This window comes from Musa acuminata, chromosome BXJ2-3 (genome assembly GCF_036884655.1).
Source record: "Musa acuminata AAA Group cultivar baxijiao chromosome BXJ2-3, Cavendish_Baxijiao_AAA, whole genome shotgun sequence".
In the NCBI taxonomy this organism is placed as follows: Eukaryota; Viridiplantae; Streptophyta; class Magnoliopsida; order Zingiberales; family Musaceae; genus Musa; species Musa acuminata.
In genome coordinates, this window is record NC_088340.1 from 6,076,893 (window position 1) to 6,102,339 (window position 25,447).

The following is a 25,447-nucleotide window of genomic DNA, read 5'->3' on the forward strand; positions in this document are numbered from 1 at the left end:
CTCGCATCCTTCGCTTTCTCATGTCCTCGAGCAGTCCCCTATCTTTGTATAAGCGTGCATGCATGCATGCCTGTCGTGACGGGTGGCGTTGGGAGATGGGATTTAAGAGTGGTTAATGCTAAGAGTTATTGGGGTCGGTGGGCAGCTTACCTGCTTTATGTCTCGTTCCATCTCAGGATCCTCGGTTTATTCTGTTGTACTTTTACTTTCCTTTTGTGAACAGAAACTGACCAGTATCTTGAGGGCTTTCTATTTCTAGGATTGACAGCCTGTAAATATTTTAAAATGAATATTTTTTTCTTCCAATATTTACCGATAGAATGCTTTGATTTGGAACTTAAATCATCATTATGGTTTTATGATTTCGATGTTTATAAGTTTGGAAGATTGATACATATCTGAGCTCCTCTTCAGGGATTCCTGGTTACAATTTTCTTGTGGCATATAGCATTTGTTTCTTTTGACGAACTTAATGTTCATCACGATTTTAGAATTATCGATCTCGGTTCTGATTCTATCTGATTTGAAATTAAAATCAGAGTTTCGATTCTCATTTTAGAACTATATCGATTCCAATTTTGATTCGAATTACCAGTTCCGATTCGAATAATCTATTTTGATTGATGAAAATATAAATAAATTAGGATTTAAACACAAGGGATTAGATCTTCAATTTGAAGTGCAATCCGCTATACCACGAAGCTCAATTATGTTTTAATTTTTTTTTTTCTGTTGTTGTGATTCTTATTTTTTATTCTTATTTTCAAGATGGTATCATTTATTACAATCATGAAAAATCACAAGCCCTAACTTTGATTTATTGTTTTTGGTATACAGATACCATCGACGGGTGAGTCGACCCGATTGGTTTACTACCAAAGGTGTAGGTCTTTCCCGATAACTCCTCCTTATTGACGGGAGGAGCTGATGTGACTAATCAATGTAGAGAATCCACTATGGGATGTGGTTTGCTGGGAGCGACATGGCCTTGGTATAGTGAAGCTGGGTAGGAGAGTTGGATTCTCCTACCTATTGAGCTACCTCTTGGCCATGTCTCCAGATGGCACCAAGGGTCTTACATAATTGGTCTGCGCTAGGGGTGTCTCTGCTCGACCCCTCCAATGCTTAAGTCAACGAAAGACGAAGAGGAAGGAAGATAATAGTATGAGCAATGTAAATGAGAGAATAGAGGGTATTTGCCCGCACCTCTTATCTTGGTTTGGGGCTTGACTTTTATACTTAGGTGTCGAGTAGTATGGACATGCGTTAGCTCAGGCCCCCCTTACCTTGTATGGTGGAGGCATTAATGAGGGCGGCTTACTTACGTGTATCCTCTAACACCGTGTGTGGATAGTTGGGATGCTTAGGGGTTGGTTACCTTACTACTTTGGGTTAGGCAAGGAGTGGTCTCTCCATCAACTATTTGGAAGAAAAGGTTGGTAAAGCTAAGCTATGCTATCAATCATTAATGTAGAGGCATAGCTTATGCTAAAATGTCAGCTAGAAGGTAGATGGGGAAGCTGTGGCATATTGCAAACCATTAGTGGAGGGCATAGTTTCTTCAATTGCGGTATTAGTAAGGAGTGGTTCTTGCGTGCCCACTTTGGAAAGCTAAGACAAGCAGGATAGATCCCTACTGGCGATTGGGGGGGAATTAGTGGGGGCTCCCACATTTGGTTTAGGTGGTGTTCCTGGCTAAGGTGGTAAGGGGAGCTGGCAGTGCCAAGCTTTTCCCTATCATTCATCCCCCCAGAAGCGGTGCTTTGAGGCTTTGCAAAGGAGTCTTAAAGTATGTCGCTTTTCCTTTTGTCTATATTATTACACGCTTGCATATGCGTTATTTTTGTTATGAATTCCTTGTTGAGATTGTGATGGTTGGTGTGAGGTCTATCGAGGTGGAGGACACTCTTTTGCAAGCGCGATTGTAAGAGTGATGGATATTGACCTAAGGGACCCCTTTCTTTTTTCCTTCCCTCTCTATCTTCCTTATCCCCCTTTCGCATAGGAGTTCACTCTCTATCATTTTTCGACCTCCCCCTCTTTCTTTGGGAGGTTTCCTTCTCCATTTTTACCTCCCCCTTTTGTCCAGAAGGTTGGGTCTTCTTTTGGGCCTGCCCCTTCTTCTGCTTTTGGGGGTAGATACTCGACCACCTAGGTGAGAGTGTGTTAGCTCGATTGCATGAGTGAGAGGATCAGTGATCAATATAAATCCACCATAGCAGCTTCTGCCATAGAGGGTCTTGATTTGACCACTATAGCGGGAGTATTAGTATCAGTTCGCCATAGTAGGTCTTGATTCGATTGCCGTATCGGCTTCTATTATAGCATGTCTTGATTCGATCATTGTAGCGGGACTATCAACCCACTGTGATGGGCTTTGCCTCGATTACATAAGTAGGAGGCTGGACCCACTATGATAGGCTTTGGCTCAACTACGTAAGCGGGAGGCTAGACCCATTGTGAGTTTTAGCTCGATTACATAAGTGGGAGGTTAGACCCATGATGGTGGGCTTTGGCTCGACCATGTAAGCAAGAGGATGGAATCACAATAGTGGGCTTTGGCTTAACTATGTAATCGGGAGATTGGACCCACTATGGGTTTTGGTCCAACCGCATAAGTGATATTGGGAAATCTTGAGAGAGCATCACATGCACAATGGAACAACAAAAACAAAAATCCAGATTTTCCAAAGAAAAATATTTAGTCGTTGGGCGAAGATTGGTGCGCAATAAATTATAAAATTGAAAACTACACATATCATGTAAGATGTGTTACATAGGGAGATCGTATATCCCTGAAAAATCCTAGACCCGTAGGAGAGGATAAAGAAGGTCTACTAACCTCATCTTTAGCGGTGATCCATATGGTAGATCGGGTGATAATGCTCCTCAATTCGTAGTATGATCTTTCTCTCTATGCGCACCATAAGGCTACATAGTGATCAAGAAGGGGTCAACCCTTCTTGTTGTCCACACACCATAAAGAAGGGTTGTCGATTGAGGAGAATAGGAGGGGCAACCAAGAGGAGACTTGCCTATGCAACTTTTTTGTTTCTCTTATTTATAAAGGTTCATACCATTTAACCATAATGAATCTTGTCATATTGGGTATTAGATCTCTATCCAATTATCCAAGCCTCTTGGATCAGTGGATCTCTATCCAATAATCTCTTATTGGTTCTTATTGGATTTTATCCATATGATATAATAATGCAGGGGCTTATTAAATATCCAATAAGACAATGAGTCGATGGATATCTCATATTCAAACATCTACTCGTTACAACACCTACCATATGTGTGTGACTCTCTAGGCCCAATATTGAGCTGACATTGAGTCATACCTATCAAAACTCCTAATTCAGTAAATTATTATCTCTATAATAATTCACTCAACTCATTAACTATGGACGTACTAGGCCATAGTCCCCAAATGATACAAGGGAATCCAATCCATTGAATCCGTCTACCCTTAGTTATTATATATTTATAGTCTCCCTATCCATCTAATATATTGGAGACTATATACCAGGCATGATGCTGTTAGGCTTATACGAAATCTACTCTAGTCTCGTTATAATCAGATTCTCCCAAAGAACTATTTTCTCTCTCAATCCGAATGTCCATGGCTAGGGATTTGCTTGAGCGATAACACACATGATATTTCTCTCATGACACCAAGAGTAGATGATCCTCTATCGATTCTCAATTGCCCTCGTATAGTTAGCTACCACTCCCAATAACTGACCATACTAGATCTAGAATTTCTAGACCTATAAGTCTAGTATCAAAGAGTGAAGTATTTATACAGGGCATCCTTAGTATCTCAAATCTAAGGACCAGACACACAATTGGGATCATGGAATCGCTGTTTAATAATAAGGTATCATTAATCATCTAACATTCTGTGAGCAGATCATTTAGTGAACTCATTCTCCAATGAGCACTTACACTATATCCCTAGTGTCCCTACACTATATCCCTAGTGTCTAGTAGCTATGAGACTAGTCGCTTCCATAATATGGATGAGTATATAGCACATCGGTCTATCCGACTATCTCGATGTCCCTCTCAAGTAACCTATGATCGAGAATATTTAGGGTCTGTGTTTATAGAAGAATTTATCTCAATATCAAGATCTCATCATGATCTAATTCTCATTGCATAAATCCAAGGACATCATAATATATACAATAGGTAATATAAAGTAAGAAAATACCAATAATAATAATAAATAAAAAGATCATACTGCATATCATATGTGTCATCACTCACGTGATTAACTTATAGGGCACCTATGACTAATAAGCAGGAGGCTGGACCCATTGTGGGTTTTGGCTCGACTACGTAAACGGGAGGTTGGACCCATTGTGGTGGAATTTGTCTCGACCACATAAGTGGGAGGTAGGACCCACTGTGATGGGCTTTGTCTTGACCATGTAAGCGGGGGGATGGACCCACTATGAGTTTTGGCTCAATCATATAAGGGGGAGGCTGGACCCACTATGGGTTTTGGCTCGATCATGTAAGCGGAAAGCTAGATTCACTATGGTAGGCTTTGGGTCGATCGCGCAAGCAAGAGAATAGACCAACTATGGGTTTTAGCTAGTCCGTGTAAGTGGGAGGCTAGACCCACTATGGGTTTTGGCTTGATCTAGTAAGCAGGAGGTTTAGACCCACTATGGGTTTTGGCTCGACTGCATAAGCGAAAGGTTGGACCTATTGTGATGGGCTTTGGCTTAATTGCGTATGCGAGAGGCTCGACCCACTGTAGTGGGCTTTTGCTCGATGCATAAGTGAGTGGCTAGACCCTTTGTGGTGGGCTTTGGATTGATAGTGTAAGTGGGAGGATGGATCCATTGTGGATTTTGGTTTGACCACATAAGTGGGAGGCTGGACCCACTATGGTGGGCTTTGGCTCGATCGCATTAGTGAGCGGATAGACCCACTATGGGTTTTGGCCCAACTACATAAGGGGGAGGATGGACCCACTGTAGGTTTTGGCTTGATTACGTAAGCGGGAGGCTAGACCAATTGTGGATTTTGGCCCGATCGCATAAGCGGGATGTTGGACCCATTGTGATGGGCTTTAGCTCAATCGCGTAAGCGAAAATCTTGTTCGCGATGATTTTACCGATGAGTTTACTGAATCCTAGTTGTTGAATCCCTGAATCCCAATTACATAATGGACCCACTATGGTGGGTTTTGGCTCAACTGCATAAGCAAGAGCTAGACCCATAATAGGTTTTGGCTTGACCACATAAGCAAGAGGCTGGACCCACTATGGTGGGCTTTGGCTTGACCGCGTAAGCGAGAGGTTGGACCTGTTGTGAAACCATGGGAGCATCACATATGCAGCAACAAATAAAGCAAAAACCAATTTTTCAAAAGAATCATATTTGATCTTCGTGCGACGATTGAGAGCGAAAAACTCGTAAAACGAAAAACTACGTAACACGTGTAAGACTTTCTCACATAAGGAAAATTATATATCCCTAATCTATATATCTCAATCCATGAACGAAGGAGCTCTCACAAACTCCTCTCTAGTGGTGATCCACACGATGGATGAAGCAACAACACACCTCCTTGACGCATTCTTTCCTCGCCTTCGCGCACCATTACGCAATAGTAAACACAAGAAGGGACTGACCCTTCTTGCTATTCTCATGCCTTTGATGGGGCTAATGGCAAGGGAAGAATATGAGGGAGGAGAATAGGAGGTGGGCAACCAAAAAAGTTTAGCCCATGACCCTTTGGCCTCTCATATTTATAGAGAACTCCTCTAACATAACCCTAATGGATCTTGCCCTATTGGGCATTAGATCTTTATCCAATTATCTTGGAATATTAGATATTGGATCTCCATCTAATTATCCCTAGCTTAATGAAAATTTGATTTCTATTTAAATATCCACTTTGAGCTCTTATTGGGTTTCACCCAATGGATCCAATAAAACAAAGGCTTATTAGATATCACATATCTAGTCTTCTATTCGTCGTATTATCAACTATATGTATGTGACTCTCTAGGCCCAATATCGAGCTAGTTGTGAGTTGCACCTATTAGAACTCTTTTTGATTCAGCGAATTATTAATAATTCATTATATCTCATCGATTATGGATGTACTAGACCACTACGCCATAGTCCCGAGATGATTAAGGAGGATCTAATCTATTTAACCTGTCTACCCTTAGTTATCGTATATCTATAGTCTCTCGTTTATCTAATATTCCAGAGATCATATATTGGGTATGACGTTGTCAGATCCATATAAAATTTATCTGAGTCTCACTTTAATCGGATTCTTCCAAAGAACTTTTTCTTTCTCAATCCGAATCTCACTCTTATCAGATTCATAATGATCCGATTAACCTTGGCTAGGGATTTGACCAAGTGAGAACATATGAGATATTTCTCTCATGATATCAAGAGTGAATGATCCTTTATGACACTCAATTGCCCTAGGAAGATTGATTATCACTCTCGATGACTAGTTGTGTTTGTTTTGAAACCTCAATACATATAAGTTCAAGATTAAAGAATGGAGTACTTATACAGAGCATCCTTAGTGTCTCATGTCTAAGGACCAGACGTATAACTAAGACTACGGAATTACTATCTGACGATGATGTATCATTAACCAACCAACATTCTGTAAGTGAATCATTCAATGATGTCATTCTCTAATGAGTACCTGCACTATATCTCTAATGTCCATACATAAACAACTATGGGATTAGCTGTCTCCATCATATGAACAGGTGTATAGCACACTAGTCTGTCTAGTTATCCCGATGTCCATTTCGAGTAACCTATGATCGAAAATATTTAGGGTTTATGTTTATAAGTGAATTGGTCTCATTATCATGATCTTATCATGATCCAATTCCCACTGCATTGATCTAAGGACGTCACTATATATATATATAATAATAATAATAATAATAATAATAATAATAATAATAATAATAATAATAATAATAATAATAACTAAAAAAATTGTTATTAATGACTTAGTTGATTAATTATCCATTTATTATGAAATTTTAGGAGAAGGTGATATTATTTGTGATAAAATTAGAGATTAAAAACTTGACCCCTAACTTATATGATCATTATAGTGTTAATTATAGTAGAGAACATGGTACAATTTCTATTAATTATAATAGAGAATAGTAAAATATTTAAGGGAGAAAATTTATTATTACAATGATTAAAAAAATCAAGGGGATCCTCACGCTTGAAATCGGAGCTTAATATGTATCTAACAAGGTAACAACAACACTATAGGTATAGAATTTTCTATTATGGAATGATGAGTATGATACATAATGATATTTTCAATCTTGGCGAGGATCAATATATTTTCTATAATAGAATTTTTTATTATAGAATGATGAGCATGGTACATAATGATATTTTCAATCTTGGCAAAAATCATGAGCATGATATATTTTCTATAATAGAATTTTCTATTATGGAATGATGAGCATGATACATAACAATTTTTTATTTTCTTTAAAAAACTTTATTAAAGGAGTTCTAAAATACTTGATCATGCTTTCTATTTATTTGTTAATAATTTTTTACCATACCTTGTACTATTGGATTGAAATATGTTAAATGTAAATATTTACTTTCCAAATTGAAACTTTTTCTTGTTTTAAGAGCTTTTATGCCATCCTAAGGTCCTCACAATATGAGCTGATAAGAAATTTTAATACTTTTTTTTATAATAGAACAGTATAGTTGATATCATAGATACTGTCACAGGCTTAAATTTTAATATATTAAATATTTGGCTTGTTTTATTACCATTTGAATATTTTTAAATTAAATTATGGCAATAAGTATATAAGAATTTTATTTAAAACCCTAAAAAATAAACAAAGCTTAGATTATGAGCTGTGACTCAATAATGTTATATATCAACTATAATACAGTTAGAAAATTGATAGAGATATTGTCACCTATGTTGTTTTAGAGAAATACTATAACTAGGTATTTTCTATAGTTACACGTATATGAAATTTTGGTTGTTATGTCTTCCAAATTATTTTTTATTACTTTTTATATTTTATTTTGAATTACGAATTTTATTTCTCTTTTTCTTTTCTTTTTTGAACTTGAATTTGAATGAAAGAAATAGACAAAAGAAAGCAGGTTATTTTTAGGAATAAAAAAGCCGAAAATAATAGGCGGATTTTCTTCAGTAAATTAATTGACAAAGGGGTTTTCTAAGGTAGGAAATAAAAATAATATTTTTCATATGTAAATCGTCAAAATAAGGGTGAGAGGGTAAAAGGGGAGTACTTTTTTGAATCACCGTTGGAGGTATGGGAAGAGTTAATAATGTGATGGGACCCGCGTCTGAGGCCAAGGCGTGTGAGAAACGACGAGGGTACATAGAGAGTGCTTCGGTGCCGCGATGGGATGGATGTACTATTCATCGCACCGATGGACTGTGAAAGGGGACTGGGAGAGCGGAGGAGGAGGGTGGGTATGGGGAAGACGAAGCTGGACTCGGGTTGGTTGGCAGCGAGATCCTCGGAAGTAGCGGCCACGGGCGTGCAGTTGACCACAACCCAACCTCCGACTGGCCCCTCCGCGCCATGGATGGAGGCTGTGGTGCCCGGCACGTAAGCCTGCGCCTCTCGCTTCACCGTTCTATTATTCCTTATCCTCTTTCGATACCAGATGTTGTAGAATCAATCGCGTGATCCAAATATTGCTACAGAGGGCTGTTTATTTGGCTCTATTCCATGTCTATTAAGCCATTGCACTAGGGAGATTGCTTCTTGGTACGGATTATCTCTAATCCCCATTGCCCATGTAGTCAACCGGCTTCTGGAATCCTGATTTTATCTGATAGTCTCATTTACTTAGTCTAGATAAGGGGACCACGAATTGGACCATAAAAATTGTGTACACCTGCAGGAATCTGCTTTATACCTGAGTTTGATTCAAGTTGAAGGTGCAGCAAGAACTGCAGACTGGAAGATTCTTAGGGGATTAGAAATGAGCGCTTTAGTAGGAATACTGAAACCGTCTCTCTGTTCTTGTCCAAGTCATCTTCTCATGTAATCATGTGTTTCCGTATCTATAATTGGATCTAGATCTATGCAATCGGGATTTTCTGTTGTTTGCTTGGTGAACTTTTTCACTTTTCACATTTAGAAATTAGGAGATCTGCCTTGGGGTCTTCAAAGAAGGCAATTCTAGCAGATGCACCTCCTTTTCGGAATCTTGGTCTTCAAAGGTTGTAGTGATGGACTAAATTGGCGGATACATTAATTGTTTGCACTGGAGGAATTTTCGCCAATTAATGATATATTTTTAAGCAATAATGATTTTCTATTGAAGTATTTAGTGACGGTAGAAGACTTGCGAGTAATGTTTAGTTGGTTGAAATTATTCCATGAACAGGGAACTGAGTAACAAATGAAAGTTGGATGGGGGTATTTAGATCTTTGGAGTTTTGGTACCTGGTGTTTAAATTTGTCTTACCATCAAGTTAAGTTATGGTCTGGGAGTCCATGGTCCATATTCTGAAGTGAAGAATCGGGTGGTTAAACGTTTGATTTACTGATGTGTGACGAGGAAAAATCTATGCAATGGGTAAATATCAAGTCCGTGATAGAATTAGTGTTCCAATCATGGTTCAATGTTTTGGGTACCAGATCTGTGTTGATCCCTGATCGAATCGATGTGGGTCTGGTACATGCCAATATACTCACATATCATATGCTGGAACATGCCGCAGATTTTTTTCTTTTAAGATTTAAGTATACAGAGTGTTGGACGGCACATATTGTGGTTTATGGTGCTGACATGAAAGGCCTGCTCGATGTATACTGATCCAAGTGATCTGTAGCATCATGGTTCCAATTAAAGGATGACTGGATAAATCCAGATCTGTAGGATCAGATCCGACTCTTTTTTCTGAGCAAGTGATAAATGATGTGGAGTCTGATAATTGTGGTTTGTATCTGTCTGTACTGATAAGCCAGAGGCGGAGAGAAATATTGAAGGTGTCAAAGAGAGAAGAGGTTGTAGGTGATAAAGCTGAAATATGACAGAGAAAGAAACATAAGTCAAAGTGCTGCCACTGGATGATGCTGTAATTCAGAAGTTCAAAAAGACTTGTCAGCTAATGATTGTCATCACCCTTCGTATAAAATTTGTGAAAGTGATTTTTTTGGATGAGGATAGTAGTGAGATGAATTGGTGTAGAGATGATTCAAGAGTGATAATAAATCATTGATGAAAAGGAAAATATTACCAACAGCAGCCGAGTACAAAAGGCTCCTGCTAAAGCAGGGTCTAGGAAGGATGAATTTAATTAGTCTTACCCTCGTAAGAAGTGACAGAGGTTGTTTCTGCAACTTGAAACTCAGCCACTTAGATTACAAAGGAGTAATCTTATCATGACACTAAAGCTCACCCTCATGAAAAGGAAATGCAATAAAGGGGAATATGTTGGCAGGATGTTGGATTCCATAGAAGAGCATTGTGGCTCTGGGAATTTGACCTCTTTTCATTTTATGCTGTGGGAATCATTTTAGAATTGTAGAGGGCCTTAAAAGACGTTCTTTTAAGGAACTTTTGGAGGGTGTTAGGTTCAAAAAGACTGAAGGGGCTATTCCAACTTAGATGAGGATTGTTTAAAGTTGTCTGATAGAAGTATTTCATCTAAGCCCATAAAGAGGATGATTGCTTTGTGGAGATCAGATTGTTGAATTATAAAATTTGTGGCAATTTCTTCAATGCATTCTGTGGAGTTACTCTGAATATTACTTGCAATGCATAATAGTCTTATATATGACAGGAAATAGCAGGTTTGGAATGAGTTGTTAAAAGTGATTATAAGTGTGGAAAGTGGAAACTACCAACATCAAAATGAATGCTACATGGGGAGGTGGGTCTAGGTCCACATTTTCGTGTGGTTGGAGATCAATATTATAATTTTGAAGTATCCATGAATGACACTGCTCTTACAACATTTGACATTGATATCTAATTGTCACGAATCAAAGTAGTGATAGTTGTGGTATCATAATCATTAAGTTTATTTCTGTAATAGCCACTATGTCATTATTGTAAGGCAAGTAGGCTTTCCCTATGCCACACTATAGAGATATATGAGACTAATTTGTTCCACGACCCACGAATGAAATGATTGGCTACTTATAGTTTGGATACATCCTAACATTTGACCTTGGTCCTCTTTATACGGAACAATCGCATCTTGTTAGTTGTAAAATAAGTGACATGGATATGGTGGATGTTGAGAAGTTCAAACCGTATGAATTAGTGAATTGATGACATATCCTTTGTCATGATGAACTATTGGTTTCTGAGGTAATTCATGAGCACATATAAATAAGTGATGTACCATGTGAATAATTTGTGAAAGTTATAAAGTACATGGTTTATGGTTTCTGATTACTGTTACTAAGTCATGCTTCTGGTTGATGTATATAATTTTTTGGTTTCTTTCACAGTGTTTTGGGAACGCTGCTAAAGAACAACTTGGTGCCAGATCCTTTCTATGGGCTAAACAATGAAGCAATAATTGATATTGCCAATTCCGGGAGGGAATATTACACATTTTGGTTTTTCACAACCTTTGAGTGTAAGAAGGTATAAAGCTCTGTTATTTGCTTGTTTCACTCTGTTTTTTACATCTATTATTCATATTACGTACCTAGCATGGTTGCTTTATTTAATAAGTTCTTCAGATTAAATCTTTGTCATTGTATACTTTCTGCCTTGATTCTTCTTTTCCAAATGATCATGATATATGGAAGGATGAAAATAATGTATTAAACCTGATATTCTGGACTATTAAAGATGTTAGGAATGTCCTTCCTTGGTAGGATATATATTTAACTAGTTTTTCTTCAGAATTATGGGTGATGAAACCAACCTAGGAACATGTCACTATTCTAAATAATTTATAGCAATGTGGGCACCGTGGGAAATTGCTTTTGTTAGGCAGTCAACAAGATAAGTGGGTTTCATAGTGCACTTCTTATTTGCCTTAACTTTATTAAAGTTAATCAGAGGAAATCTAAAAGAGACAAAACATGCCTATAGAAAGTCAGCTTTAAAAAAATCATAATGATTTTGGTCAAATAAGTCATAGAAAATAAAAAAAGGACATAAAACCAAAGAGGAGACAAAAAAATCAATTCATTCCTTAGCAACAGCATTCAATATCTGTGATTTTTTTCTCATCAACAGCAAGATACCCTTGGGAATGTTGGACATATGGTGGCTGCTGCAGCACCTCTGACCTTTGTGTTCTTGTATGGGAATGGGGTCTCAAGCAGGATTGGACCAGTCATATACAAGGATAAACCTAGTCCCATTTGAAGCCAGTTTGGAATAAATTCAACAGAATCAGATTCAGTGTTGCTAAAGAACTCATCAAGGAATATATCTGGGCCTGGTACCAATACTGGGAGGGCCTTGTTGGTCACGACGGTGATACAAATGAGCAATGGAGGTAAAAAAACACTCGAAGACACGAATGGGATAATATTAGATTTAAAAGAAAAAATCCAAAAGATTAAAAAGGTATGGTTGGTACTTGGTACTCGTACTTTCACAGCCCATTGTGCTACTATAGTAGTGTACCAGATGTAAGCTTATATTTGACTGGACTGGGTATTTTGTCTAGTCTATGTACCAATCGGTCATTGGACCAGTAAATACTGGTTTGTATAGACCATTTTGATAGGTTTTTTATGTCTTGGAACTAATAATCGAATTTCAGTCAAATTAATTGTTTTGACTGACTGTTCTAAAGTACATGTTCAGTAAAAAGCCAGTATGAACTAGAATGAACATTGAAGTAGCAATAAATGTGAGAATGTTGAGTTCCATAATCTCATCATTCTTATACCACAATAACTTGGATTCTGGTTTGATAATCCTATATGAGATGAACAATGTTTGAGTATGGGAATGGTATTTTGCTGGCCATATGCCCCTGTACAACATACTAATTAGTTTCAAGGAAGAGATGTGGTACAGGTAGTGAGAAAGTGGATTTTATATGGAACAGGTCCTAAATAACTGTGGAAGTAGGATGACTTGCTGATGTTATCTGGGTATGGTGAAAATTAGGGGTTCATGCATTGAAATTTAATGAAGTTTGACTTTTGAACAAAATGTTGTTACATCAATGAGTCCCAAATTCAAAAACATCAAATTAGTGTTACAATTGGTAACATGCTCAACATATAGAATCTAGCAGGCAGTAACTTGGAAAAAACTAGGAATAATTATTAGATGAAAGTGCTGTTTATGGCTGAATTTTTTGATCCTAATTATATAAACTCTTGGAATTCCAAATTTTATTATTGTTTGTCCTTTATTTTTCAGACAGCAAATCAACATGTACACCTCAACTTCCGTGCAATTAATTACTCAGCTGAAGTTTATTTGAATGGTCACAAAGAGATTCTTCCTAAAGGGATGTTCCGAAGACATTCACTGAATATTACTGATATTCTTACTCCTAGTGGGATAAATATGCTTGCTGTCCTTGTTCATCCTCCTGATCATCCTGGTAGCATACCTCCTCAGGGAGGACAAGGTGGGGATCATGAGGTTTGTATCATTTTCTTTAGACTTACTCCATTCACTTATGTCGTTTTCTTTAAAGGTTTCATTATGTTCAATTCAATATATCTTTGACTGTTGTTTTGTTCATCCATATTTGTTAAAGCTGAGTGAACTTGTTAATTATTTACTTGTCTGCTTAATTTCAAGATTTTTGTTTTTTTATACTATGATGAAATTAAGATTATGTTTAAGAAATTTAGCTGTTTCTGTTCTTGTTGGTTTTTGGTAAGTCACGAAGCTATTTGGGCGGAATTCATTAGTTGATTAGAACAGTAAAATTTTTTGTCTCATTTCTTGTTGCATCATTAGTATGAAATTCCCAATATTAATTTGATTGTCATTAAATTTTCTCAATTTGATTAAGAAATATATTCTTAAGAAGCTAGTATAAACAAGTCATGTAAAAATTTTCTAATGTGACAGGTTAAACCCTTCTATCAGGAAATTTTTCAAATATGAGTAGGAGAAAGTGCCTCCTAGGATATAGAACAAGAGAAAAGAAGATAGTTATCAATCTAAAGCTAATGTTAATTTAATACATAAATGGAACAGCATACCTTTGAGAATGACGAATAGGCCTTACAAGCTCTTATGCATGGAAGATGAGGGAGAAAACGTGATATTGTTCCCCCAAGATATCATACTAAAAGAGGAATCTCTCAAAATGTGACTCCTAACAATTAAAAAACTTTCCTAAAAGTTCTATAACTTCATTATGACTTTCAGACATCAAATAACTTAAAATAGGACTCTCTATATATAATCCTAATTAAAAATTGATAAATATGTTAATTAAGTTACCACAAGTTCCAAAGGGTTAAGCTGTTAATAAAGAAAATATATTTATAAATTTTAACATCCTCTTCCATGTGCAAGCATGATTATTCTACATGAATTGAACTCAAGTGCATGCTGCAAGCTAAACTGAGAGAAGGATATTATATTAGTTAAACATAGTGAAAAATAAAGAGACGCGAATACTATATTCGAACTAACAACCTGCAAAACCAACAGTTAATTTATGTTAGTGCCTATTATTTATTATGATCATCAAAGTCAAACCATGATTTTGTAGTTCATTTGAATAATTAGGCAGAACAAGTCTGGTGTAGTCCTTATCAAGTCAGATTGACTCGGTATGGGTTACATCCTTTAGCTAAGTTTTCTGCATTATGTTTTTCTTCTTGTCAATAGTTCAATGGAACGCTTCAAATTTTATATATTGTTCTCATATTTGCAGATGGTTTTTCTGAACTTTACATAATCTCTGTTTTGGATTCAATAGTTGCATTTATATTTTACATTAAAAATAGTCTGTTTTTTCCAATTTTTCCTGCAAAAAATTGAGTTTTTGGTGAGGTATGTATTTGAAAGAATACACAATTGTCTATTCTGACAACTACAAACTGTCCCAATCAGATCGGGAAAGATGTTGCTGCTCACTATGTTGAAGGTTGGGATTGGATGACCCCAATAAGGTATGCTATTAAGTGTTATTGTAGTGAATTTCAAATATTTGCACTTTTGTTGGGAGCCATTATTTTAAATTCCTTAGTTATTTGTATGTTGTCCATTTCCATATGTAAAAATCATTCTGGTTTTCTCAACAATTTATACATTATATGATAAGTACAAAACGTCATTGGCACTTCAACTAAGAGTCCTTGATACACCATCTTTGAAATATTTGTATTAGTTGGTTTTGTATTTGTAAAAACATTGTTTTGCATCCATTACACTTCAATATCTCTACAACTATATGCTAGATGCTTTATTCTTTCAACTTACTATGATCCTTGTTTCCTAGAAGTGGAGAATGAGGACCCATTGGCCATTGGGCATTGGAATTAGATCCCACTTGATATGAGATATGTACTTCAAGTTTCCATGAGTCTTGTTCTTGGTATATGCTATCCTGTTTACCATAAAATCAGATTAAATTTTGGAATCTTTTAGGTTGAAACAAGCCCAAATTTTTAGTAGTAAGGTTTGTAATTTTGTACCGTATTGGAGTTTCGAACTCAGCTCGATACGGTATGGTATAACTATAATGAGAAGTACGTTTCGGTATATCGCTCGGTGTGTGTGTGTGTGTGTGTATATATATATATATGTATATATATATACATGTATACATGTATATATATATATACATGTATGTATATATACCTATATACATTTATACATACATACATTTATACATACATACATTATATATATATATATATATATATATATATATATATATATATATATATATATATATATATACTCCCCACACTTTGCTCGCGTGAGGAGGTTTCGTTCTCCTCGCATGAAAAAAAAAAGAAAGGGTGACATCGCTTAGTTTCTGCTCGCGTGGGGAGAAGAAACTGAGGGTTCCTGACTTCCTTCTCCCCGTGCAAAAAAGTAAAAAAAATGCCTCGTTCCTTCTACCTGCGTGGGGAGAAGAAACTGCTTCTCCTTGCGAGACGTCGTCGAGACTTCTTCTCTCCCTGCGCCGATGAGTAGAAGTCGCCAATAACGTCGAGACCTCGTCGCCTTAGACGAGGAGGTGACATCATCTGCAGCGTCCGGCGGCGAGGGAGGGCGGCGACAGATCGGGATTGTCAAGGGAGAGCGGCATCGGATTTTCAAGTTTTCTCTTTTCTTCTCCCTCTACTGATACCATTCGGTAGCGGGCAGTGATGGTTGATTTAGGGTGATAACGGAGTGGAAATAGCCCCAATTGACGCTATCGCCTGGTAGCGGGCGGTCTACGTACCTGTCTGTTGATGGACCGGTACGTATCGCCCGGTACGGATGGTATTATTTGAAATTAAAATCCTTGATTAGTAGTAAATTCACAAATTGGTGTACGTAAGGTAACCCTAGTCATAATGTGTTATCACAAATACCATTTGCTATCACTCAAACAGCTTACATGCTCAATAACTTGTGTGATAATCTAATTCTCCACATTGGGGTAAGGAAGACTTAGATTTACATATTTAGAATAAAGAATTAGTTTAGAGTCATCACAAATGATATCTAAGCAATTCTGTGGGCCTTTCTTGTGATTGACACTCTCCAAGATGTGATTGCTATACGTGCATGAAGATGAAAGTTTCCTCATGTAAGCATCATGTCAGGATCCTGAAAGGTGGGTTCTAGTAGGTTATCATGTCCTGATCAGGAAAATCTTGACCCTTGAGTGAAGACTATGATGGTCTAATAATCCCACGTGGAGGAATGAGGAATATATACAGGCATATTATGTGTACTCACTGATAAACATATATGTTGTATATATCTGATCCCCATCTCTTAAAGTTACATGTGGCTATTGATATGCTTATAAATGCTTAAATAAAGGTTATAAGTCTTGATCCAAGTACCAATTTCTCTAGTGTATCGGACTAGGAAGAAGAGGAAGCTTCTCACTAATTAGGTCATTGATTAATCTTAAGGTCAGATGGCATGAAACTTGCATGCCTTGGATGTCAGTTTCCATGCTAGTTTATGAGATCGGGCAATGCATCTTAGCAGGTATATGCCTGAGGCATAGAATATTGCTGTTATGCAAATTACAGTAACAACTGTGCCAGTGTTCAATCACCACTGGCAATTGTTTATTTCTTTTTCATATTTCATAATATATCGTTTGTCTATATATGAAAAATTGTGGTCCCTGCTTTTCTTGATAGATCTTTTCCTCTGTACTGCAGAGACAGGAACACTGGGATTTGGGATGAAGTATCTGTTCAAGTTACAGGGGTGAGGTTTATTCTTTCTTTAGCATTTCTTTGTAAGATTCTCATCTCAATAGATAACCACATAACATAATTTATGTTGTGTACTAATAGTTGCAATTCAAAAGTTATTCTGGGTTTAGTTTTATTTTGGATTTTCTTGTATCCATTAAATTTGTTTTTGTTTTTGTATAGGTTGCCTCATAACATAGTTTGGTTTATTAGTGGTCAATGATAGCTTTTTTATACTCTAAATATAGTTGCATGAATATGTGCATTGATCCTACCATTATACTCTTATTTACTTTTGTGAATTTTTAGCTTGTTCTTTGATTAACTAGTTTACAGTTTGTATATGACTTTTCCTCATATAGGAACTGATGCACAGTGATATCTGGGTCCTATAATTTTGTGATGCATTTCTTCATTCCTTTGATGCAGCCTGTGAAGATAACTGATCCACACCTGGTCTCATCATTCTTCGATGGCTTTAAGAGGGCGTATCTCCATACTACTGTTGGACTAGAAAACAAAAGTCCATGGCTTGCAGAGTGTTTATTGTCTCTGCAGGTTACCACTGAATTAGAGGGAAATATCTGCCTGGTCGAGCATCTTCAATCTCATGAGTTACAAATTCCTCCTGGAACACACATAGAATTTACGCTACCTCCGGTGTGTATAAACCTGTATCTAAGGCTCTTGTTAATCAGTTTTATTAAGTAGCATCATATTTCTTCACTTAATCTGTTGAGGATATTACCAAACTTTTCCTTTTTTGCTAAGGCTCAGTGATTGATTCACCACTTTTGTCCAGGAGGCATGCCTCTTGAGCAACATTAATAAAAAGGTTCCAGTTGGATTAAAGAACTGATTTTAGCATGGGGTTTGCTTCTGGATAAACCTAGATGTACAGTGCAGGAGAAATAAAGATCAATTAGGTGACAACGAGAATAGAGGAGGTGAACAAGAAGCCATAAGCAACCTTTGTACTTTATAGATATAAGAATCATGTGCATAACAAAAGACCAATGGTCAAAGGACAATCAGTACCAAGAGTTCATGCCTTGAAGACTGACAAAGTTGTAAAAACAATCAAAATTTTTGGAAGATATATTACAACTAAAAAAGAGACAAAAAATGTTGTATGACAAAATACAAAACTTATAATAAGTATGAGAAAAAGGGTTATTTTCATATTGTTAAATCTAGAGAAAAAAACAATAGAGATTTATATAACTTTAGATGTATAAAGGATGAAGATCTGGATACTTACTAATGGTGTAAAAATGAAGGAAAGATGTATACTTCGAAAAAATATGGATACATTTGACTATTCCAGAAGTCTCCTCTAAGTATCGTATCTGACATATATTTGATAAATATATGATAAACATATGACATGCATTTTTAAGATTGTGTTCATAGTTATGCACACATATTCAAGAAGACTCCTATTTTATGGCATCTACAATTTGTATAGTCATTTTTCAATATCATGCAACTGACAATATGTGGCATGCAAGCTCTTCTTCTATAAACCCAGCCTGTGGTGGCCAAATGGCATGGGTAAGCAGTCCTTGTATGATGTTGAGATAACAGTTGATGTAAAGGGATCTGGTGAATCTGATTCATGGAACCATCGTTTTGGATTCCGTAAAATCGAGAGCTTTGTTGATGATGTTACCGGTGGCAGGTACATAAATCAGATTGTATATCTCACTTCTTATGATTAAAGTTTACAAATTTCAATATCATATGAGCCACATTGAACTTTGATATTCTTTTGCAGATTGTTCAAAGTGAATGGAGAACCAGTTTTTATCCGTGGAGGAAACTGGATATTGTCTGATGGGCTATTACGACTTTCTAAGAAGAGATACATGACTGACATAAAATTCCACGCTGATATGAACTTTAACATGCTACGCTGTTGGGGTGGTGGAATAGCTGAGAGGCCAGAATTTTACCAATGCTGTGATATGTATGGCTTGCTGGTAAGATGTGTAAATATTAGTTGTTCTTTATATTTTATTGTCTTGGCTAATCTAAAATGTCAGCTACTATGTCCAATCAAGTGCATGAGAGAATGAAAATTCTATCTGCTAAGCATCATTTAGGTTTAGTTTTGGGAAATATTTTAAGGACAAATGGCTAGATATGCCCTTTCAGTTACGGCTCAAAAAATAGGTTCATATTTGATTGGATTGACTTTCTGTATGTTAAGTTGATTTAATCTAATAGCCTAGGTTTGCCTGTATATCTATTGCTTGGTTCAAAGTAATGAATACTGGAATGGCATGGCTTGGTCTGCATGCATAATAGGATTGCTGGATGGAGGGCTCTCTGTCCTTCACTCTCACAAGCAGTATAGTCATAAGCGTTAGGCGCTAAAAGGTGCCACAATCCCAAAATGCTCGAGGCGCTAGACTCTCCCTCGAGTGAAGCGCGGGTTCCTGAATATTATAATTTAAAAATTATATATCATGATTAATAAAAATAAACAGCTGCTGTTAATTAATATAAACAGGGCTGCTCAAGCCCCACTAGAGTGCTTCCAGGTCAACTTATCCTAGAAGGCAGCTGCTGTTCTCACAAACTTAGACAAAAAGAATCAACTTTTATTTATCTAAAAATTGAAACATAACCATAAAAAATTGATAAACAACAATGAAGGCAGCGGTGAATGGGAAGAGGGAAGAGGGGGCGCAGGGAGGGGGGGGGGGCAGTGGTGGTGAGGTGCGGGGGTGTTTGTAGTCGATGCTTGGGGGGTTGTGGTGAACGAGAGATATACCGGGAAGGAGAGGACTCCACTACTACTGCTGGTGGAAGATGTTTCCGTTGCTGCTATTGGGGAAGTAGGCTGCCGCTGTGCAAAAACGAAGTGGGAAAGAGGGTTTCTGCATCAGGGTTCTTCCTCCCATGTGGTTTCTAGCTTTCTGCAATAGATAATTGGTTCAATATAACCGATTGTCTGGTGTTTTGTTCGACTCAAGCTTGATGGATAATCAGTTAAATCAAACTAGATGTGATTGTCTGGTTCGACTTAGGCTCGACCTGGTTTGAGTTGAACCGGGCAAGTGCTCGGCACTGCCTAGTGCCTGGGCCTAGGCGAGCACTTGGGCCTCGCCTAAGTGAAGACACTCACACAGCCCAATAGGCGAGTGCTCGGGCCTCCCCTGGGCACCTAGGCGAGTGCCTAAGTGCTCGGTTCACTGTACATAAGTCATTACCCTATAAGCAAAATCAACACAATCTCATAAGATCATTTTGTATTAGTTTCACTAGATATTGGAGTTACATAGCATATTCCAAATGCAGAATTACAAGTGCCAAAGCTAATTAACATATAACATCGGATGAATATGATGCTAATCAACATCTCACAGCTCCCAGCATGGTTTAACATCTATCCAGATCTCCATTGTGGCTCCAATGTATCTTGGATCATCATGATCTCTGTATCATAGGTCTGTTCTCTTTGTTGATATGTTCAAGAAGCAAATCTTCACAGGAAAGGACTAATATATTTAAGAAATAGGATGCTTAGTGGTGAGCATCCTCAATCAGCTGCACTAAACATGTAAATGATTTGTGAAAGTAACAAGCATACCATTATTGTAGTTGTCAATTGCCGAAACATTATATCAACTAGCATAACTGTATAATACATCTTTCTTTTATTAGTCTCTCCTCTTTTGGTGGAGAAGATTCTAGTTCTGTAGTGAACAAGCTTGGGAGCATATTCAGTTCATTCTTTTGATTGTCTTTGACTTCAGAGGCAAAGTAATTCCATTATCTAAAGTTCTTCCCAAAAGCTACTACACCCCAAAAGGTTAAATATTTGTGGGGGTTCCATTAAACATAAGGTTCATCTTAAGGAAATTCTTTTAAGGGGTGGGTTTTAAATGCTTATTGTCCCTCCCGCAGATGGTGCAGATCTAGACTATTTAACACATGCTTCCGTATTTTCCCTTTGTCTCAAAGTTTGGTTTTGAATCTAGTTAAGGTTGAGTCTATAAATTCATGTTTGTGGAATTTTGTTCATATGATTGAATCATTATTAGAAAGATAAGAAGCTAAGCTTTTCCTACAATTTGTTTTATGATCCTTCCTCCTCTACTCTGATCTTCTGTTGGAGTCTACTTTGCTGGATAGGAGATGGCTCAGCATATTGTTATCATGGAAAATTATCCAAACTCTGGTTGACTGATGAATGATAGAATTGTGTCTATATTTTGGCACCTACACTTGTATTCTAGTGTTCTCTTGGAGCACAAATGTTGCTTTTTATCTCTCATACTTTTCTTCCCTACTTTATAGAAAATAACAATTACATTTTTGTTACTTCCTTTTTAGTTGAACTTTACATGAAATTCATATGAACTTTTGATTAGATATAGGATATTTGTTTTTGCATCAATTCTCTATGTTTTCAGCATCTTAATTTGTGATGACAATTACTTTGCTACAGGTTTGGCAAGAATTTTGGATAACAGGAGATGTTGATGGACGAGGTGTACCAATATCTAATCCTGATGGGCCTTTGGACCATAACCTTTTTATTTTATGTGCAAGAGACACTGTCAAGCTTCTCAGGAACCATGCTAGCCTGGCTCTTTGGGTTGGTGGCAATGAACAAATTCCCCCAAAAGATATTAACACATCTCTTAAAAATGACTTGAAACTCCATCCATTGTTTCATACTACAGTTGAAGGTTTGTCAGACAACACAAAGGACCCAAGTCAGTATCTTGATGGGACACGTGTATATATACAAGGATCACTATGGGATGGTTTTGCAAATGGAAAGGGTGATTTTACTGATGGACCTTATGAAATCCAGAACCCTGAAGATTTCTTTAGGGATAATTTCTACCCATATGGGTTCAATCCAGAGGTTGGCTCTGTTGGCATGCCCGTTGCAGCTACAATCAGGGCCACAATGCCTTCAGAAGGATGGCTAATACCATTATTCAGCAAGGGATCTGATGGGTACATAGAAGAAATTCCGAACCCTATATGGGAGTATCACAAATACATTCCATATTCAAAGCCAGGGAAAGTCCATGATCAGATTGAGCTTTATGGGCGTCCAAAAGGCCTGGATGATTTCTGTGACAAGGTAAACCAAATCGCTAGTCTTTTTAAATTGAAACTTGTTGAATCTTCTTTGCAGCAAATCTCTTGTTCATTTTGTTGCAGGCACAACTTGTCAATTATGTCCAATATAGAGCCTTACTGGAGGGTTGGACTTCTCGAATGTGGACCAAGTACACAGGTGTCCTGATTTGGAAGACTCAAAATCCTTGGACAGGCCTCCGAGGTCAGTTCTATGATCATCTTCATGATCAGACTGCAGGATTCTTTGGCTGTCGCTGTGCTGCTGAACCAATTCATGTCCAGCTCAATCTAGCTAGCTACTTTGTAGAGGTAATTTGATTTACTATATTATAGTATTAAATGTAATATCTTGAATTCTACAAAGCAATTATTTGTGTGCTAGGTCGTGAATACAACTTCAGCTGGACTTTCAAATGTGGCAGTAGAAGTTTCAGTTTGGGGCCTGGATGGATCTTGTCCGTTCTACAATGTCACAGAGAAAATCTTGGTACCACCCAAGAAGGTGGTAGAAGTTGTCAAAATGAAGTATCCCAATTCAAAGAATGCACAGCCAGTGTATTTTCTTCTTCTCAAACTCTTCAGACTGTCAGATTTTTCCATATTATCTAGGAACTTTTATTGGTTGCATCTGCCTGGCAAAGACTTTAAGTCGTTGGAACTATATCGAAAGAAGAGAGTGCCACTAAAGATTATATCTGAAGTTCTTATATCAGGTCAGACCTACGAAGTAAACATGCAATTGAAGAACCTCTCAAAAAGCTCTAGGCGTTTAATCTGCAACGAAATGGATAATAAAAAGGAAGGTGGTGAGAACTGCATAAATTTAGGAAAATCAATCATTGGCTCAGAAGAAAAGGAAAGCAGCATTCTGAGGAGAATTTCTAGAGGCCTTGGCTTCTTGAGGTCAGTGGATACCCCCACCATGGTTGACATAAATGGAAATGATTCAGGAGTTGCCTTTTTCCTTCATTTTTCTGTTCATGCTGCAAAGAAAAACCACGGAACTTCTGGAGTTACACGAATCCTTCCAGTCCATTACACCGACAACTATTTCTCACTTGTTCCTGGTGAAACAATGAACGTCTCTATCACTTTTGAGGCTCCTCCTGGAATCACTCCGCGAGTCACTCTTTGCGGTTGGAACAATCATGAAGACCATGTTATCGTTTGATCTTCAGCTGGAGCCTTCATTTCAGGCGATGTACTCCAAAACTTTGTAGCACAGATCTTAGGTTCTTCCCAAGTGAACATCTTCTGACAATTAAATTTGGACGTCTGATTGTTACTGTTAATCTCTCTACTTGTACTATCATCATCTGGAAGCATCAATAAGGTTTTTGGTTCAAGGGAACAATAAGGAGTGCAGAGAATAATTGTAGCATTCACAAAACGCTGATACTGTGAATCGCCTTATATGACCCTGTACAAGGTCGAAATAATCTGTGTTATATAATTAGATTTAACGCTATATATATATATATATATATATGCATTCATACCTAGACTAACTTTATATATATGCATGCATACCTAGACTAACTTTTGTAGGATTTTAGTAAACATAGTCCAAGGTTCATATTGTCATAGATCTCTTTTATTCAAAAGTTTGGCACAAGTATCAAACCTCCAACGCGAAAGGAGATTCACAGCATATATTTGAATGGGGAGGTAATAAAATTGAAGGATATATGTAAGGTGACACTGATATATGATAGTTAGATAGACCCAACAAGGAGTATCATCAATGTTCTTGTGTATTACAACATACAAGTAATTTTTCATAAGCTAGTTGATGCTTTCAACAAGATTCAAAATGCAAATTATATTACAAACCTAATAAACACTATGATAGAGGAGATCATACTATAGTATTTTATCCAAATAGTTATTGACAATAGAGCTAATTTTAAGAAGTCTAGATTATAATTTTAAGATCGAAAAAAATATATTATTTTGGACTTTATGCATAGCTCATTAAATAGATCTAGTGCTAAAAGATATTGGTGAGCTACCAATAGTTAGCAAGTATGTAGCTTGGGCACAATCGATAATAAAGTTTATATGATGCAAAAATATATAAATTGTGAGATACTTCGACTTGGAGTCATTCAATTTGCTGTCTTAAAATCAATACAGCAAAAGAGATAGGGTTTTAAAACAGTAGTCACATAATAGGAATGATCCAATTTCAGGTATTCAAATTTTAAAATCAAATTATTAAAAAAAATATGAAAAAGACTATTCTTTCATCTTGATTTTGGTATACTTTATGTTATCCTCCATAAGTAAGTCGAGAACTCCCTTGACATTGATCGCTTATATACGGTTCCTGGTAAAGCTAAGGCACATCTCGGCTCATCTCCAGAACCCCGAGGAAACTTAAACCACATCAGTTCGATACGAAATCTACCTCGAGCGAATAAGCAACACTTCGGGATTGCTTCAGTCAGACTTTCCCCCGTTCTAACCACCTCTTGTGACTATCATGTGAGCTATCAGGACGAGCTTTTGCCTTCGATAGAACATAATCAAACCATACCGACTCCCCCAATGAATAGCATCAAGATAACAACAAATCCTAATGCAATTTCATCATTGTTTTTTCTGCATGCAGCTTCGGAAGGTTTACGAAGTTAATGTAAAAGCTACTGAGCATACAAAATCCCTTATACGAGGATTCCATGATTAGGGTGGTTATTTTATAGGGTTCTATAATAGTCTTAAAGAGAAGTCGATGGGATGATGAGATGGGAACTTCTCCCACTGCTCCTATAAATGAAGCCTAATGTGATTCCTTTGTAAGATGAATTCTGTCTATAACATTCGTCACTCTCTCTCTCTCTCTTAAGAAGTGGCAACTTGATTTTAGTTCATCTAAGCAAATGAATTATAAAATAGAGCTCATACATTTTGAACGATTTCACTAAAGTTTAATATATTAGGCCACAAACATC

At 37.0% G+C, this 25,447-nt stretch overlaps 1 protein-coding gene across 1 annotated transcript; it reads left to right on the plus strand.

Annotated features, from left to right (window-relative positions):
- Positions 1–8,422: 8,422 nt before the first annotated feature.
- Positions 8,423–23,839, plus strand: LOC103977642 (mannosylglycoprotein endo-beta-mannosidase). The gene is made up of 11 exons (XM_009393213.2): positions 8,423–8,645; positions 11,511–11,649; positions 13,399–13,626; positions 15,061–15,119; positions 17,349–17,397; positions 17,814–18,044; positions 18,896–19,065; positions 19,162–19,366; positions 21,844–22,494; positions 22,575–22,802; positions 22,876–23,839. The coding sequence occupies exons 1-11, from the start codon at positions 8,440–8,442 to the stop codon at positions 23,662–23,664; spliced, it is 2,955 nt and encodes a 984-aa protein (XP_009391488.2). The 5' UTR covers positions 8,423–8,439; the 3' UTR covers positions 23,665–23,839.
- Positions 23,840–25,447: the final 1,608 nt, after the last annotated feature.

Coding starts and splice junctions, on each gene's coding strand:
- LOC103977642 (XM_009393213.2), top strand. CDS start 8,440: ATGGATGTACTATTCATCGCACCGATGGACTGTGAAAGGGGACTGGGA. Junction 15,120..17,348: donor GATTGGATGACCCCAATAAG/GTATGCTATTAA, acceptor TCTGTACTGCAG/AGACAGGAACACTGGGATTT. Junction 19,066..19,161: donor GATGATGTTACCGGTGGCAG/GTACATAAATCA, acceptor ATTCTTTTGCAG/ATTGTTCAAAGTGAATGGAG.